General features: G+C 41.4%; 1 protein-coding gene across 19 annotated transcripts in view; it reads left to right on the top strand.

Annotated features, from left to right (window-relative positions):
* Positions 1-10,338: 10,338 nt before the first annotated feature.
* Positions 10,339-18,855, top strand: part of FMR1 (fragile X messenger ribonucleoprotein 1) — a 38,090-nt gene continuing 29,573 nt past the window's right edge. For 18 of the 19 annotated variants that reach the window (XM_019757332.2, XM_019757331.2, XM_019757335.2 and 15 more), the window contains exon 1: positions 10,342-10,646. In XM_019757332.2, the coding sequence (XP_019612891.1) occupies positions 10,596-10,646 (51 nt within the window). In that variant the 5' untranslated portion in view covers positions 10,342-10,595. Of the gene's footprint in view, positions 10,647-18,855 lie in introns of all 19 variants that reach the window. The other variant, XM_019757330.2, reaches the window with a different exon arrangement.

The following is an 18,855-nucleotide window of genomic DNA, read 5'->3' on the forward strand; positions in this document are numbered from 1 at the left end:
ACCCAAGCCAGCGTCTGCCACAGATTGCATGTTTATTTGTTCTTAGTAGATAAACAGAAAATAATGTGATTCTCTCATAATGAAGTGGATACCGAACTGACCTTGAAAGTTAATACTTCTATTTGTGCAGGCTTATTGGTGATGCTTGGGCTATGAACAGGAATATGACACTCAACCCCAAGGTACAAAAGAAATTCCAACTCAAATGTCTAATATCGAGCTCTGACATGTAGAGAGCTTGGAAGTTGTCACTCCCAGCCTCTCAACAAGAAAAACGTTGAGCAAACAGAAAAGCAGTAATTTTTCTTAGACCCAGAGAACTGAGGTCACAGGGCAAACTGCCAGCTCAAAATGTGGAAAGACAGGTGAATACAAAGAATCACAGCAGAGATCAAATTAACTCAGAAGCCGCTGGAGCCAATTATTAGCAGGAAAACTCAAAGGGTGGTTTTGATAAATTGCTTGAGTCTAGGTGTGGCCTAAGCTGAGAGGTCAAAACTGCTGGGGGGCCAATGTTGAGGGGAGGCCTACCCTTTCATGGGTATTGCCTCCAAGAAACCCACCATGTTCTCACAGTGATGAGCAGAGAAAAATTCCCTCCTGGTTCCTCCAGGAAGAGAGAGAAAGGAACCATTTTGAAATACACCCAGTGTACTCCATGATACAGGCCTGCCCTCCAAAGGAAATACCTTACCAGAGCCCTTCCTGACCTGAGAGAGGGGCTGTTTGCCAATGCTAGCCCCCTTCTAACCTGCCTGTATCACCCAAAGGGAGAAAACAAGCTAAGAAGTGCTTCTGACAATCACAGCCCAGGGACTCAGGCCCACTAAAAATCTGGGGGTTACACACAAGATGATAGAATGCATCCGCTCCCTACTTCCTTGCCACCTCATCGACAGGGCTCCAGTATGACAGTGGAGTAGAATTAAGTAGAGAGACAGACTATGTAAGAAAGAGTTCTTAGGGAAACCCAAAGGTAACAAACAAGACCAAAACAAGGCTACTGGAGGAAACTGAAGCAGAACGTTAAACACAGCTCAGCTCCTGGTCAAATTAACACAAAACCTCAAACTAAAAGCCTAATTAACTCAGTTCCTATTATCCAATACATCATGCCTGAATTTCAACAAAAAATTGCAAGGCATGCTAAAAAGCAAGAGAAAGTATAGTCTGAACAGGTAAAGCAAGCGTAGGAATAAGATTTACATATGACAATGATTATAGATGATCATATAGGGAATGTAAAGTAACTATGATTGACACGTTAAAAAGTTCACATGGAAAAAGTAAACAACATACAAGAACAGATCAGTAGTCAGAATCATATACCATATGCACAACTGAAAGAATCAGTGAGCTTCAAGATGTGCCAAGAACTGTGCAACTCCCCACCCATCCAGCAACCATCAGTTTTTTCCTCTATTACACTGTTTTGTACACCTGAAATTTAAAAAAATGAAAAAAAAAAGAAAGAGAATGTCCAAGAACTGTGCAACAATTACAAAAGGTGTAATATGTGCATAGTGGGAAGACAGAGAAAGCAAAAGAAATATTTGAAGTAATCAAGGCTGAGAATTTTCCAAAATTAATGACAGACATCAAACCACATCAAGCATGATAAATACAAAAAAAAAAAAAAAATCCACATCTAGGCATATCATGTTCAAACTGAAGAAAACAAAAGACAGAGAAACCTTGGAAAATTAGCTGGGGCGGGGTGTGGGGGGCAGAGTTACCTATAGAGGTATCAGGATGAGAATGACCTCTGACTTCTCATCAGAAATCATGCAAGCAAGAAGAGAGTAGAGTAAAATATTTAAAGTGTTAAAGGGGAGGGGCTAGAATTCTGTACCCAGTAAAATTATCAAAAGTGAAGAAGAAATAAAGACTTTCTCAGCTAAAGACTGAGAGAAGTTGTAAACAGTAGATGACAGTCAAATCTACATGAAGAAAGAAAGAGCTTTTGAGAAGAAATAAATGAAGGTAAAATAAACTCTTATTGGGCTGGCCAGTGGCTCAAGTGGTTGGAGCACCGTGCTCCTAATGCTGAGGTTGCCGGTTCGATTCCCACATGGGCCAGTGAGCTGTGCCTGACTGGCAACAAACTGTCTCAGCAGGGGGAGCACAAGGCTCAAATACCGGCACGGGCCAGGGAGCTGTGTCCTACACAACTAGACTGAGAAGCAACGGCTTGAACCAGAATGGGGGTGGGGGGACGGAAGAAGGGGGAAATAAATTAATAAACTCTTATTTTTTTAATTTTAATTGATCTAATAGATATAACTGTCTTTTCAGACCAATAATAGCAACACTGTATTGATGATTATACTATACGGATAAGTGAAATTAAATGACAGGAGAAACAGGAAAGAAGAATTGGGAATATTCTTGTAATGCAGGGACTGAGCTTCCACTCCCCGCACAAGAACGCATGTGGGGACAGAGCCAGGAGTACAGTTTCCAGGCTCTCGGCCTCATGTGGAAAGGTGCTGGCTCAGGTAGTAAATGGCCATCAACTGTGGTTAGTTGGCCGTCAGCTGTAACCAGTGAGCCATTGGCCACTAATATAACTGCCGTGGCTACGCTAACAGAAAATGGGGGCTAGCAAGAAGATGGTGGCTGGGCCTGCAAGCGGCACAGTGAGGGTTGCGAACAGTGTGGCTCCTGCTCTGTGTCTCCAACCCAGCCGCCAGCGAGAATATAGTGGTATGACTCCCCTATCTATGGCTCCGTGCGTGCTCCTTTTTGGCCTCACCATGTCCTGTCTTCTTATGTGAGGAGTGGGACTAGAGACCCCAGGAGAGACCCCGCCTGACATCCAGCATGACAACACAGTATATGGTGAGGCCAAAAAGGAACAACAACGGAGACAGAGATAGGGGAGTCATACCGCTATATTCTCAATGGCAGCTGGTGAACACAAAAGCAAACATCCGCCAGTACCACAACGAGGGGTCTTCCTGCACCCCAGTCTCGCTGGTGGCCGGGCGAGACACAGGAATTAGGATCAACTCAATGCGCAATCCATAATCCACTTGCTAACCCCACTTGTTAGCCGCAATCTGGCCTTGCTAGTGTAGCCATGGCAGTTATATCAGTGGCTAATGGCTAACTGGTTACAGCTGGTGGCCATCTGATCACAACTGATGGCCATCCCACCCGAGCCAGCACCTTTCTATGTGAGGTCGAGAGCCTGGAAACTGCTCTCTGGGACTCTGTCCCTACAATTCTGTAATAAGGTACCTGTACCACCCATGAAGTGGTAGAATGTTGTTCAAAAGTAAACTTAAATTAGCTGTAAATGCATGTTGCAAATTCTAGGAAAACCACTAACATTTTTTAAAGATGCATAATTGATAGCCTAAGACAAGAAAAAGCATAGAATTATAGAAAATGCTCAATTAAAACCAGAGAAGGCAGAAAAAAAGAGGAAGATTTTTTAAAAAGAAACAAAGGAAAGAACAAGTGTAATGAACAGAAAACAGTTACAAACATGGTATATTAATTCAACTATTTCAATGATCACTTTAAATGTGAATGGTCTAAATACAGAAATTCAAAGATGGAGACTGTCAAAATGGGTTAAAAAAGAAGACATAACTATATGTTGTCTCTAAGAAACCTACTTTAATTATAAAGACATAGGTAGATTAAAAGTAAAGAGATGGAGAGAGAGAAACCATGTTAACACTGCTAATCAAAAGAAAATTGGAGTAGCTATATTTATTTCAGGTAAAGCAGACTTCACAACAAGGAACATTATCAGGGATAAAGAGGGGCATTACATAATGATAAAGGACTCAATTCTTCAAGAAGATATAAAAATTCTTAATGTATATGCAGTCAACAAAAGAGTGTCAAAATACATGAGGCAAAAGTTAATAGAACTAAAAGGAGAAACAGACAAATCCACTGGTATATTTAGAGAACTTCAACACCCCTCTGTCAGGAATTGATAGATTGAGCAGGCACAAAATCAGTAAGGATATAGTTAAACTGAACAGTTCCATCAATTAACTTGGTCTAATTGACACCTATAGACTACTTCATCCATCAACAGCAGGAAACACATTCTTCCCAAGTTCACATGGAACATTCACCAAGACAGACTACACTTTGGTCCATAAAACATACCTTAGAAGAACATATATCATACAATGTCCGCTCTCAGACCACAGTGGAATTAAACTACAAGTCAGTAACAGAAAGATAACTGGGAAATTGCCAAATAGTTAGAGATTAAACAACACACTTCTAAACGACACATGAGTCAAAGGAGAAGTTTCCAAAAAATTTAAAATATTCTGAACTAAATGAAAAAATAATACAGCTCATCAAAATGTATGGGGTGTAGCAAAAACAGTGGTTAGAGATTTATATATCAATCAGCAATGAACAATTGGAATTTGAAGTTAAAAAGACAATACCTTTTATATCAGTACCAAAAAATGAGATACTCACAAAATATGTATAACATCTATATGAGGAATACTACAAAACCTTGATGAAAGAAATTAAAGATCTAAATGGAGAGATATTCCATGTTCATAGATAGAAAAACTCAGTATTGTTAAGATGTCACTTCTTCCCAACTTGATCTATAGATTCAATGCAATCTCAATAAAAATTCCAACAAGTTATTGTGTGGATATTGACAAACTGATTCTAAAGTTTACATGCAAAGGCAGAAGACTCAAAATAGCAAACACAATATTAAAAGAAAAGAACAAAGCGAGAGGACTGACAATACCTAACTTTAAGACTTACTTTAAACTTACAATAATCAAGAGTGTGGTATTGATGAAAGAATAGACAAATAGATCAATGAACACATAGACTAGAATTAGACCTTTACAAATATAGCCAACTGATCTTTTCCATAGAGGCAATTCAATGGAGAAACAATGGAGAAAAAATTTTCAAAAAATGGTGCTGGAACAATTGGACATCCAAGTGCAGAAAAAGAAAACAGAATCTGGGGATCAAATATATGGTGATGGAAGGAGAACTGACTCTGGGTGGTGAACACACAATGGGATTTATAGATGATGTAATACAAAATTGTACACCTGAAATCTATGTAATTTTACTAACAATTGTCACCGCAATAAATTTAAAAAAAAAAGAATCTAGATATACAGCTTGCAAAAAAAATTAGTTCAAAATGTATCATAGAGTTAAATGTAAAATGCAAAACTACAAATGTCTAGGAAATATAATAACACAGGTGAAAATCTAGGTGAACTTAGGTTTGGTGATGACTTTCTGGATACAATGCGAAAAGTACAATCCATGAAAGAAAAAACAATGGATAAATAGGACTTTTTTTTTAATTAAAAACCTCTGCTAGTGAATGAAAAGACAAGCCACAGACTGGGAGAAAATATTTGAAAACACAACCTGATAAAGGGCTGGTACCCAAAATATACAAAGAACTATTAAAACTCATCAATAAGAACACAATGTGATATATAGATGGTGTATTACAGAATTGTACACTTGAAACCTATATAACTTTACTAACCATTGTCACCCCAATAAACTTTAATTAAAGAAAAAGAAAATAACCCAATATAAAAATGGGCAAAAGATCTGAACAGAGACCTTATAAAAGAAGACATACAGATGGCAAATTAGCATATAAAAATATGCTTAACATCATAAGTCATTAGGGAGTTGCAAATTAAAGCAACAATGAAAAAATTAACTCAAAAACAATGAGATACCACTACACACCTATTAGAATGGCCAAACTCCAAAACACTGACAACACCAAATGCTGGTGAGGACGTGGAGCAACAGGAACTCATATTCACTCACTGCTGGTGGGAATGCAAAGTGCTACAGACACTTTAGAAGACAGTTTGCAGTTTCCTACAAAACTAAAAATACTCTCACCATACGACCCAGCAGTCATGTTCCTTGGCATTTACCAAAGGCGTTGAACACTTACGTCCACATAAACTTCACACTAATGTTTACAGCAGCTTTATTCATAATCGACAAAAATGGGAAGCAATCAAAATATCCTTCCATAGGTGAATGGATAAACAAACCATGGTATACCAGACAATGGAATTCTACTCTTCAATAAAAAGAAATGAGCTATCAAGTCATGAAAAGACATGGAGGAAGCTTAAATGCATATTGCTAAGTGAATGAAGCCAATCTGAAAAGGTTACATACTGTAATGTGATTCCAACTATACGGCATTCAGGAAAAGGCAAATGTGGAGACAGTACAAAGTCAGTGGTTGCCAGGGATGAGGGGGTCGAGCTAATGACTAAATCGGTGGAACACAGAGGATTTTTAGGGAGATGGAACGATTCTGTATGACACTGTAACGGTGGATGCATGACATCATGCATTTGTCCAAACCTATAGAGTGTACAACACAAAGAGTGAAACTTAATGTAAATGACGGACTTTACCGTGTTTCCCTGAAAATAAGCCCTAACCTGAAAATAAGCCCCAACATGATTTTTCAGGATGACATCCCCTGAACATAAGCTCTAATGTGTCTTTTGGAGCAAAGCTTAATATAAGACCCAGTCTTATTTTTGGGGAAACACGGTAGTTAATAACAGTGTTGGCTCCCCAATGATACAAAATGCACCACAGTAATGCAAGACATTAGTAACAGAGGAAACTCAGAGGGAGGTATCATGGAACTGTTATGGGAACGCTAAACTAGCTTTTCAGTTTCCCTGTAGATCTAAAACATAAAGACAATTATTTTTTTTCTAACATCTAATTCAAAGGAGAAACTAAAGTGCGGTGAAAGTGTCAGAAAATGTGTCATGAAAGAAGCTTTAGCTGGGTCCTAGAGGGTACATAGGATTTCTAGAGTTAGAAAGGACAGGGCATTTCAGCTGGCATTGAGGCATGAAAAAGACTCAGAGGGCTCAACTTGCGAAGGAGCAGGAAATAACACAGAAGAAATCGATGCAAAGACAGGCAGGGATTTAATGGAAACTAGGGGCCAAGGCAAGGCCTTGAGCCTACCAGTACTGAAGCATAAATAGAGGCGTGGCAGCAGACTTGACCCAAGCAGGGTTCTCAACACATATTCATTCAATAAATATTGAGTGGGCACCTACTGCGTTCCAAACATGGTAGGAGGCACCGGGGACAAGTAGTGAAAGAAAGAAACAAAAATCTCTGAGCTCCAGTCTTAGTGACAGGAGACAGAACCTGCCTGGTGTTTTCGTGTTAAGAAACAGCAAAGAAGCCAGAATGCCTGGAATGGAATGAAGGAGAGAGGGAAAAGGTGAGATAAAGGAGATAATAGAGGTCAGTGTGTGTAGGACAGGGAGGCCAGAATAAATAAGGATTTTGACTTTTACCCTAAGGCCTCTAGGGAGCAATTGGAGGGTTTTGAGTGGCAGAGTGACTTGACTGACACCTGAATAGGGTCACCCTCTCTTCTGCCTTGAGAATAATGGATAAGAGTGGCTGCAGGGAGACCAGACAAGTTGATGTCATAATACATGTAAGAGAAGATGGGTGCTTATGCCATGGTTTTAGCAGTGCAACCGGTGAGCAATAGTGTGGACTCCGAAAGGATTTGCTGATAGATTAGATGTGCGAGAGAAAGAGAGGGTCAGAGTGAGTCAGTTTTAGGCCTGAGCAACTAACTCGAAGAAGGGGTTGCCAGTGAGTGAGAGAGAGAAGAATATGGGAGGAGCAGGCTCATGGGCAGGCTTGGGCCCATGTTTGAATTCAGCTGAGCTGTCTTGAAAGGGGCCATTTCAAGAGCTAGAGGTCAGAGCAAGGCTGAGGCTGAAACCCAGATTTAAGTGGACAAGAAAGTCACAGTACATCCTGGGAGGTAGGATAGGCATGTAGATTGACTGACGATTTCCTAAAAATCAACCACTTAGTATGTGCCAGAGACGCAAAAGTAAGAAAGACATCTTTCCTGAATGGAAGGAACTCAGTCCAATGAGGGAAAAGGAAATACAAGTAAATGATTCTAGTACATTAAGCATCATCGTATAGCTATTCAACACTTACTGAATCCCTGCTCTATGCCAAGCGGTATGGTGAGGAAGCAGGGGCTGTGAAGAAAGTTCTATAAGAGCACAAAATAAATTCTTGCAAAGGTTCGCAAAGACATGCACAAGGGTTTTCACCAGCGTAACATCAGGGAGTTGGCAGTAACCTAGACACCCTTCGCTAGGGAAATGTATCAGTAAAATCGATGGAATACTCAGCAGCAGTTGGAAGCAAAAAAACAGGTGTACGTGCAGCAATATGGGTTAGTTTAAGAATGTGGTGTTAAGTGCAAACAGTGGGAAACAGATTTATGGTCCAATACCATCTCTAATTGTAAAAGGCATACACAAAACACTACATGTCTTAAATTATCAAGGATCTATAGCAAACATAGTGTAGTTAGTGTCTAGAAAAAGAGTGCGCATAGGGATTGAGAAAGTCAAGGGAAAATAATATAAATATAAAATAATATAGATAAGGGAGGGGTCTTGCAGGGACTGACGATGACAGTGTGCTGAGAATTGAGGAGCAAAGTTAATTGAACAAGGCATCTTAGGTAAAATAACTAGCTAATAGGAATCCAGCTGATAACCCTCAGGAGAAGGGAATTTCTGGGGGGCAGGAAGAGTGTGAAGAGACATGAAGGCATGAAAGTGCATCGGAGGTTCAGGGAACGGCATCCGGTTGAGTGCGCCTTGTACTGGTTGTGAAGAGCGATGATATTTGAAAGCCCTGGGTAAAGTGCACGACAGCCTACACGTGGAAGGTATTATGGTTCTCATCAATCCCCTTCTACTCCATTGGGGTTAAAGATCACGCTGTGCTCCCATCCAGCCTATGGTGAGATTTTCTTTCAGCCCAATTGGGGTCTTCACATCGTGTGACTACTCCAGAAACCGGAGTCCAATGGGGCATTCCTGTTTACGGTGGCCTCAAGGAATGTGACCCTTGATCTGCTGCTTTCAAGCTGGAGCTTCCCCAGCAGGTAACACTGCTGCTCTCGCTAGGAATGGGGTGGGAAGGGAACTGGAGGCCCAAGGATGCCTCTCATTCTGGGGCACCTGCCTGGGGCAGTTCACCCTGCCTCCACCAACTCAGTGCTGCCCGTGAACTCTCACTGGTCACATTCCAACGAGAGTCATTTCCCAGCTGTGAGCACCCCTCCCCAACCCCAGACTGGGCCCCGTCTCACTGTCATAGGTGTACCTATCCTGCATAGCCCTTATCACAGTTGCAACTCCATATTAACTCTTCTGATCATTTGCTTTATGTCCAGCTAGGCCTCGGGGGTCCAAGTTCAATGCTGACAGTCTTTTTCCTTTTTTTTCTTCACCAAGGTCTCACTAGCACTTAGCCCAGTGCCTGGCAGTGGTATGGGCTCAAGAAACTTCTCCGTTGGATACAAGCCTTCAAAATGAAACCTAGGTCAAGGTGGATACAGCAGGCTGCAGAAGCAAGAATGAGAAAGAGTTGGGGTTTGTTCTTCTGTGGAGGGTAAAGGGGGAGAGCTGCAAGGAAACAAGTGCCTGAGCCCCTGTCGATGTGCCTGACTGCTATCCACATGCCCATTACACCCTCTGGTACAGGGCAGGCATAAGTGAAATAGTAGGGAAACTAACTAAATTAACAAGTGTTTAACACATGTTTTACGTATGTCAAGTAAAGCTATGAAACTGAATGGAGGGAAAGGAAGTACATGGATCAGTGCTGGCTCTGAGGCAGGACTAACATTTCCAGAGGTCCGGACACAACTCCATTGCCTCTCAGAGGACACAGGATGTATCCACAGGAAAGCCCAAAATGTCTTGGGGGAGGGAGCGGTGTTACTCTCACCTTCTGCCTCTAAGGGTCACACAGGCCGGGGTCGCAGTGGTTGCCACTGTTACTAGTTCAAAGTCTTGTCTTCTTCAATCTAATTCTTCACCTTTATTCTTGTCCCCCACTCCAGCTCCACCTCAATCAGGCTCTGCCCCACTTAAAAAGAAAAAAAAACAAAAACCCTCCAAACCAAGCCAGCCAGGACTCAGATAAATGAATGCACTTGATCTTTACGGGAGGCCCTTTCCCACGCTTCCCCTTGCAGGTCTACAGGAATGGGCACTCTAGCCCTCGCCTGGCGACACCAGGCGGCCTGACCTCTGCCAGCGGGTACGACCTGTCGCCGCCCTTCCCGCCTTCCCGCCCTCCTCTAAGTCTGCGCACGCCAAGCCCGCGCGCCTTACGTTGGGCCCGGCCCCTCAGCCGATTATGAGCAGCGCGCATGCGTGCGCTCCAGGGCCCGCGCGGAGAGAGAGGGCGGGGCCGAGGGGCCGAACCCGCGGGGGGAGGGGCGGCGTCGGTCACGTGATGCGGTTTCACTGTTTACACGCGGAGCGGCTGGAGCGTTCGGCCTCAGTCAGGCGCTCGGCTCCGTTTCGGTTTCACTTCCGGTGAAGGGCCGCCTCGGAGCGGGCGTTGAGCCGACGGCGAGCGCAGGCGGAGGCAGTGACCGCGGCGCCGCTACCGGGGGGCGTGCGGTAGCGCGGCGGCTGGGCCTCGAGCGCCCGCAGCCCACCTCTCGGGGGCGGGCTCCCGGCGCCAGCAGGGCTGTCGAGAAGATGGAGGAGCTGGTGGTAGAAGTGCGGGGCTCCAATGGCGCTTTCTACAAGGTACTTGGCTCCAGGGCCGGCCCCATCTTCGCCCTTCTTTCCCTCCCTTTTCTTCTCGGCCTCGTAGGGAGGCAGGCCTGGGGCCCTCTTCCCGAGCGCCGCACCCGGGGTCCAGGGCGCGCTAGGTGGGATGTTGTTTGGGAGGGAAGGACCGGACTTGGGGCCTGTAGAAAGCCCCTCGAGCTCCGCTGCCTCTCCTACAAGAGGCCCTGGCGCCTATCGGAATGAGAAGCGGCAAGGAGAAGAGGGTGCCCTTTCGGGGGACGATCCCTGCCAGGCAGAGCTGGGGATGGGCAAGGGCCGGCGGCAGGTACGCGATCGAGATCCCGGCGGGAAGGGCCGGTATCCGCGCGAAGTGACGGCAACGGCTTATTTCTCTTTTCCTAAATATTCTCTCCCAGTGGGTTCCGGGCCTGACGTGTGGGTAGTTGCCGAGGAGCGGGGGGCGCTTCCGTCGAGCCGCCTCCTGCCTTGCACAGAGGGTTTGAGATCTCCTTTGGCTTCTGTTTTCCAGTCCAGCATTGGGACTTCGGAGAGCTCCACTGTTCTGGGCAAGGGGTTTGAAGAAAGAGTAGTAAGAAGCCGTAGTCAGTACCAAATCACAATGGCAACTGATTTTTAGTGCCCTCTCTTTGTGGATTTCAGAAGAGATTTTTAGACCCAAAACTTTTCGGAACATACTTATCCGAGTAATGCATTAAAGAAGTTGGCAATCTTCAATGTTCTCGGCCCCCTCCCTTGTTATAATGTGGACAAATTCAGGAATACAGATGCTTCAGTATCTAAAATCATTAGCAACTCTGCTACTTAAAAAACAAAATTTTAACCCTCCAAAGACCTGGATACATGCTATCAAACTTCAGGAAATTAACTAAATGTTATTACTAGGGAATTTTTTAAAGTGAGTGGAAACAATTGTTTCCGTACTCTAAGTACTTGACTGTCTTCCCTGAATGTGCAGTGTTGCAGTGCACTGTATTGTTGGGGTTTTAAATAGGCATACATGGTTTACTGTGGGTTTTTCTTTTTCAAGTTACACCACCGCAGATCAACTAATATATTACATTTTTAGAAAGAGGATTAAAAATATTTTGACATATCGGCAGTGGATCTGTTGGTACATACCATAGATCTACTAATCTATAAATTCTCATTTCCTCTTCAATGTCCCTCTATAACTTCAGTAAGTATTATCTCACCTTACTACAGTCTTTTATCAATAGAAGATGCATATGGAAGGAAGCATGGCAATTAGCTATTGCCATTGTCCAACACGATTCTTAGCATTATTATGGGATCACTTAAACATTTCAGATGAGACCCCTTTCGCTAAAGGAAAGTAACAAAAATTGACTTACTAACTATGTATGTGTTTACCAATTTTATGGAAGTATTTGCAAATTAATATATTTCATAAGTGAGTGAAGCATGTACCATACAGTTTGCAAAAAGATAAAACCTTTCACTGTAAAAGGAGGAAGAAATAATCCAGCATTTATGTTCTTAACACTCTCACCAATATAAAATTGTTCCAGTGGACTCGGCAGTCAAAATTTTGGTTGCGTTTATTTCAGTGATTCATAATTTCTGCTGGTTAAGTTTGTGTAGAATTATTCTGGTTCCAAGACTGGTAGTTTTGCTCACTAGATTTGTGACACTATTAATAAATACGAGCAGGGCTAATGTTTGAACAGTATTCTAATCTGTGACATTAGCTTAGATCGCATGCCACTATGTATCTTTTAGTGGAGTTTGCTTGCTACAGAGTAGCAAGTAGCACAGCCTGATCTGAAGGATGTATTGTTCTCCTCCAGCAACCTATCTTTGCCCCCATGATTTTGCTTGCAAACTGATTAGAAAATAACAAATGCCCTCTATCTTTGCCAGTAGTCCTCCCTTTTTGTTTTTTAACAAAGTTGCTTAATGTAAAGGTGAATTTAAAAAATGGGTTGTCCTGCAGTTCCTTGGGGCTGGGGGGAAGTGAAACTTGAACAAATGTGCTGAAAGAAATTGCTCTTACGTTTATTTAATTCGGTTTGTTTTTAAGAAAATCTCAAATGGTCTGTATTGGTGGAAAAATAGTTTCTATAATGAAGACGGATTAAAATTTTATAACACTCAAAATATTGCTGAGTTGCAAAAGTAAACTGAGTTGCTTGTCCAGTGGGATGGGTAGAAAAGATGAGAAATAAAGACCAATAAAAAAATGAACTGTTATGAAGAAATGTTACATTTATGAAAAAAAAGGAACTTGGTTCATCAAATTGATAGAAAAGCCTTTAAAAACTAAACAACTCAAACGACTTCAGTATAATTGAATTCAGACTTTGATTTGCCTGACAGAACCACCATATTGCAAAGGACAATTCTCCATCTTCTGAGCACATGGTCACCCTTGCAATATTCACTGGATAGAGTATATGCTGGGAACAGTTGGATTGTTTCTCTAAAAAATAACTCAAGCTCAGGATTCAGAATTAACAGAACCATGAAACCTGAACCCTAAGAGTTTAACAACTCCTTTCTATTTTTCCCTCTGGTGTTTATTCTTTAAAACTTGTAAGTTAAATTTAGTAATTGTCAGAGCCACTGCTATTATACTTAAGTATTTCTTTGACTTAGAAAAAGGTAGTCACGTGTACAACTTATAGAGCCTTATGTTATTTAAGACATGAAGACACTGGAATTATACCTCACAAAATCTTTACGAAACATTTCCTAAACAAATACTGTTAAAGCAAGGTCTTTCTTCTAGGGCCATCTGCCTAAAATAGTATAGTAGGCTTTTGTTTGTTTGTTTTTGATTGCGAGTTTTGATATATTGAGAATGGTAATGAATTAACTCCATTTTAGATCGAGAATGTCATTCCAATACTCATAAATTCCTGGGTTTTGTATACTATGATGAAAATTATTAAAGATGGATAAATCGTACATTGGAAACACAAGATACACCGTTTCATTTTCTGAAAATATGCTACCCGATATATAATATGGATAAATATAATAAATTGCATTCTTATTGTTAGATTATATTTCACTGTTTTATGTTTTTAAGTTTGGGATCTGAGGACACACTTTAATTTGGTGAGTAGTAGTCTGGAACTAGTAGCTAAATAACGACAAAATGTACGATCAGGACGAAATTGTTTTCATGACGACTCAAGTGGCCCAACATGTCAGCTACATAGCCTGCTAGAAATCACTGTTTTTACTACAACAAACTTGTGTAAGGCACTGTTCATGTTTTTGCTGAAGTCTCTAGGTCTAACTTTGCATACAGGTGTTATTACTGTACTTCGAGTAAGTGAATTATTTAGGTCAACCACATTTTTTTTTCTTCCCCAAATCTAAATAGCCTTTTTAGTGTTTCGTATCTTTGTGGAAGCAACATTTTCCCCCTTTAAACCGTGTGTTTTCCAACTTCATACTCACCCATTCTGAAAACCTCCAAATGATTCATTAAATAAAAAGTTCAGTGGTATAATAATTGGGTTTCTGATAACTGCCCACCATGGGAATGTGCTTCCTGAGATGCCTGCCCATGATTATGATAACTTAACAGGTGCTGAGAGTTTTCTAGGTACCAGGCACCGTTCTGGGCATTTTCCCTCTTTTAATGTATTTAATCCTCTCCCACAATCCTGAGGTACTGTCGTTATTCCCATTTTATAGGTGAGGACGTAGATGGACAGACAGATTAGGTAAGTGTGTCAGTGCTAGTAAGCATCGGATCCAGGGTTTGAGATCAGGTAGTCTGACTTCCTGAAATGATGAAATGTAGCTTGAAGAAATGAATTGAATTTGATTTCCTGCCCGTTTTTCGATTTCATTGTAATCTTTTATTGTATTTGTTATTATAACTGCCTTAGCCGTTCTGTAAATATAGTTGCAAAGGTTATGTTACCATTTTTTTAATGTTGATACAAAGATGTGAAATTTTTTAATGTTGATACAAAGATGTTGAGAAATATTCAGCTTGTATCAGCTTCCTTTTTATTAACTCTTGCACTTTGACACATTACATTGTAATTCTTCATATGGGTGTCTATTAAGGAAAGGTAAAGTGAGAAATCTTTGACCATGCTATGAAATTTGCTTTTCTTACATCGGGAGCACATCAAAACTAAAGTATGCAAAAGTTAGATTACATACACACAGGAAAATTTATAACTCATTTAATATTATTCTCTCTGCACTTGTGTGTTGTCTTTGGTTCAGGGTGAATCAGAAAGAGGTCATTTGTTTCAGAATTTGTGGTAAATGCCCAAGTGAAGTCAAGTATTCCTGGACGTGTGCTGTGGTTGGAACACTTGTTGATGAGGTTTATTGTACTTTTCCCTTTTCGTTGTTCATTCTCTTATGTTGTTAGTGCCCACATACAAAGGGTGACAAAGCGATAACCCGCTTTGTATATGAGGCTTTGGGTTTGAATCATATTTTATCACATTTCATGTGACCCTATCCTCTACCTCTTACAGGTTTTCTTTAGGAGGATTATTTTGCAGTGCTTGAAGTTTTCTGTAATGAGAATTACATTGCATTACATGCTCTCTTCAGTGATAATGTAGTGGATGTTTTTAGTGGTGGTCATATCATTGAAATTTCTCCACACAATAACCTCTCTTGTGACCAGCAATTCATATCTGTGAGAGAGTTTACTAAACTAAGGAGTTGGGAGATTAAGAGTTCACCCAAATAGGGATGGACTTTCTTTTCAGTTTCATCAATCCCGGTAATGTAATGCTTGAATTGGATTTCTAGTCATTACACACTTTGGTAAGTATGATTTTATGATTGCCTCTTTGGCCCAGTTGCCAGAAAGTTGCAGATCCCATAATGATTTTTTGATTTCCTCTTTACCCCCCCCCTTTAAGGACCCTTTGTCTGTAGCTGCACTTTAGCACCTTTCTCAGACCCCACACATTTTCCTCACTTTTTTCCCCCTTCTCAGAGTCTAAATAACCTTTTAGAGGTTGTTTAGGAAACAGCCTTTTTTTTTCTATCCCAATTTTTAAATCTTTTTAAAAGTGTGCTTTTGTTGATGTGTAATTTTCTCAAATGCCAGAGCACTTATGGTTCTGCACCTTTTATAAAGTAGGCCTCTCTTCTACTTCACCTCTCAGACCTTCACTAGACATGTGTGATTTCATTAAATTGCTCATAACCTTAGAAGGCAGGTGCCGTCCCCCTGCACCCATCTGTCCCTGGCAGATGAGGAATCGGAGGCCCAGAGAACACTTTTTGGAGAGTCCCATAGTTATGATGTGGACCTGGGTCTCATTCACTGCAAAACTCTTAACCGCTAAGTTTACTAACTCTTACAAGAGCCGTTGCTCTCATTCAGTCCAGTGAATTCATCCAGACCCACTCCGTCTTTCTTCTTTGGTAACCTCTCAGGATCCCCCTCCCCAAACACCAACTTTGCTTGATGTAGATAGGTAGGGATCAAAATAAAATGTCGTTCTCCAGATTGGTGGGGGGTGGGGGGGTGGTATTCTGGAGGTGGCCAGGGAAGAGAGGGCATGAGTGGTGGGGTACGGGGGGGCAGAGCCAAAAGGAGGCTTATTGGCGAAAGTATAACGAGAAGCAGGGAGATGGGGGCCTTGCTGAAAGTGGCAGTTTGGTAAAAGGCCTTGGAAGTCATAGGAGGCCTTTGTCCTTGGTGTGAGTGTGGGCCAGAAGCAACTGATGAGTTTCATTTATTATACTGATTACATGCCTTCTGTATTCACTTAGTATGCAAACAGTGACCCAAAAAATGACTGATTTTGGAACAATCGTGCAAGGGTCCATATACAGATAAGCCTCATTAACTGTAAGGCAGTGGCCCTGGTAGGCTGTGAGGATTACTCAAACCATTTCTGACACTACATCCGGAATTGCTTTCAGAGCCTTTGAAAGCTTTTCTTTTTTTTTTTTAATAGTCACAACAGTTGTAGTTCTTCCTCCTTTGGGGGAATTTTGATTTTAGGAAGTAGGCAAATGTGACGAATGACTGAATAAACTGAGCAATAACTCTTGGCTAATAGAAGAAATACAGAGGGTGCCAAAAAATGTATACACATTTTAAGAAAGGAAAAGAAACGGCATTAATATATCAAAGATGAACACAAGTGACATTTGACTTCTGGAATGACAAGAGGTGCTCCAAGTGGTTACCATCAGCGTCCAGACACTTCTGATGACGGAGAACTACTGCTTGAGCAATGCTGACCAAAGTGTTAACAGCTCTTAGAATGTGTATGTATTTCTTTGGCACCCCCAGGATGTATAGCAATGAAGTCAGAGTGACTTTCACAGTGCTTTTAATGTGGGTTTGAAAACAGTCCCCAACATTTGCCAACGTTTTCAATCAGTGTCGTCCAGTGGAACATTCCACGATGACGGAAATTGTCTTTCTGTGCGCTGGCCACTACAGGAGGCATCAAGCTCTGTGTGGCTACTGAGCGCTTGAAATGTGGCAAGAGTGACTGGGAGACTGATTTTTGACTTCACTTAATGCAATCAATTTAAATATAAATAGTCACATATGACCAGTGGCTGCTTTGGTGGACAGCACAGGTTTAGACAAGGGCAATAGTGTTGGAAAGACACCTGATTCAATGAGAACAGTTCTCCATGCAGCTGTAACAAAGACTCTTAGCTAACTAAAGGGCTTGACATTTTCAGCATATGATATACAGTAAGGAACTAATATTAATTATAGTTAACCTTTGAACAACGTGGGGTTTGGGGGTCCCATACTCTTTCCCCCTACACTGTGCAGCCGAAAATTCGCCTATAACTTTTGACTCCCCCAAAACTTAGTTGCCCCTTGGTATCCATAGGAGTTTGGTTTCAGGACCCCCGCAGATACCCAGATGCCCAGATGCTCAAGTCCCCTGTATAAAATTGTGTAGATCGATGCCTAGAGTTGGCTCTCTGCATTCGCAGACTGTCAACCTTGGGTCGACAACAGTACAGGTATCTAGTGGGGAAAAAAATCCACGTGTCATTGGACATGCGCAGTTCAAACCCATGTTGTTCAAGGGTCAGCTGTACCACCAAGACATGCAAACATAAAACTTTAGACAAGGATGAAGCCTGAAGCAATGCCACTCTTGATAAATAAGAGATCACCTCCTAATAGGAGCCTTAATCTAATCCCAACCCCCAAAAGCAGATTGGTAATTTGGTATTAGCCATGATGTGAAGAGAGCAGTGGGGGAGGTCTGTTGTTCCCATTCTCCATAGTTTTGGAGACTTAACGATAAAATGAAGAGCCACCAGTTCCTGCAGTTTTATCTCAAAATCAAGCCTTTCTGCTCCTAAAGTAATAGTGAGACAAACAACCTCTTAGAGCATTGGGTTATGCACCCTTATTAAAGCTAGTATAGTCTGAACCATCATGGTCAGTATTGAACTAGAGTCCTCAAAATATGCTATAGAAAATGTTCGTGATTTAACTGTAGCTGAGGAAAACTAAGCAAGATCAAAATGATAGGAAGAAAATGGATTTCCCCTGTTCAAACCAGCAACTATACAGATATATACACATGCTTAACTTAAAATGATAATTTAGCCATCTTCAGTATCACAGAACACCTGAATTGCACTATAATCCACCTCAGTCTTACAAGTAAACTTCCTTTAGCATAGCTTTGCTTTTATTTCTTTAAGCACAATTGCAGAAGTTTCGTGTCTCTTTATGTAGCTTTGATATAAATTTCCCAGGGCCCTGCCTCACCTGCCATTGCTTTTCTTAGAAGCAGCTAACTAATACGTGACTGATATGTTGTAATTTGATATTTTGGGAAGTTTCAATTTTTAAAAAAATTCTTTAACTTCAGGCTTTTAAAGACATTTTTATTTACCAAGACATTTACATTTGAATCATTTGTTTGTTTAACACTTTTATTGGACACCTACGATATGCCAGAAATGGTGCCAGTTAGTCAGGAGACGTAGTTAAAGAATGTCTTAATCCAAACTATCTATCTTCCCAATATCCAAAATCGTCACAATTTACTACCGTCTTTTCTTCTAACAGTTTCATAGTTTTGGCTCTTACATTGACATCTCTGATGCACTTTTTAGTTGATTTTTGTACATGGTATGTGGTTAAGGTCAACATTTATTCTTGCATGTGGACATCCAGTTGTCTCATCACCATTGGTTGAAAACACTGTGCTTTTTCGCATTGACTTGTAGTGTCTCCCTTGTCCAC

The sequence above is a fragment of the Rhinolophus sinicus genome, chromosome X, assembly GCF_036562045.2.
Source record: "Rhinolophus sinicus isolate RSC01 chromosome X, ASM3656204v1, whole genome shotgun sequence".
NCBI lineage: Eukaryota > Metazoa > Chordata > Mammalia > Chiroptera > Rhinolophidae > Rhinolophus > Rhinolophus sinicus.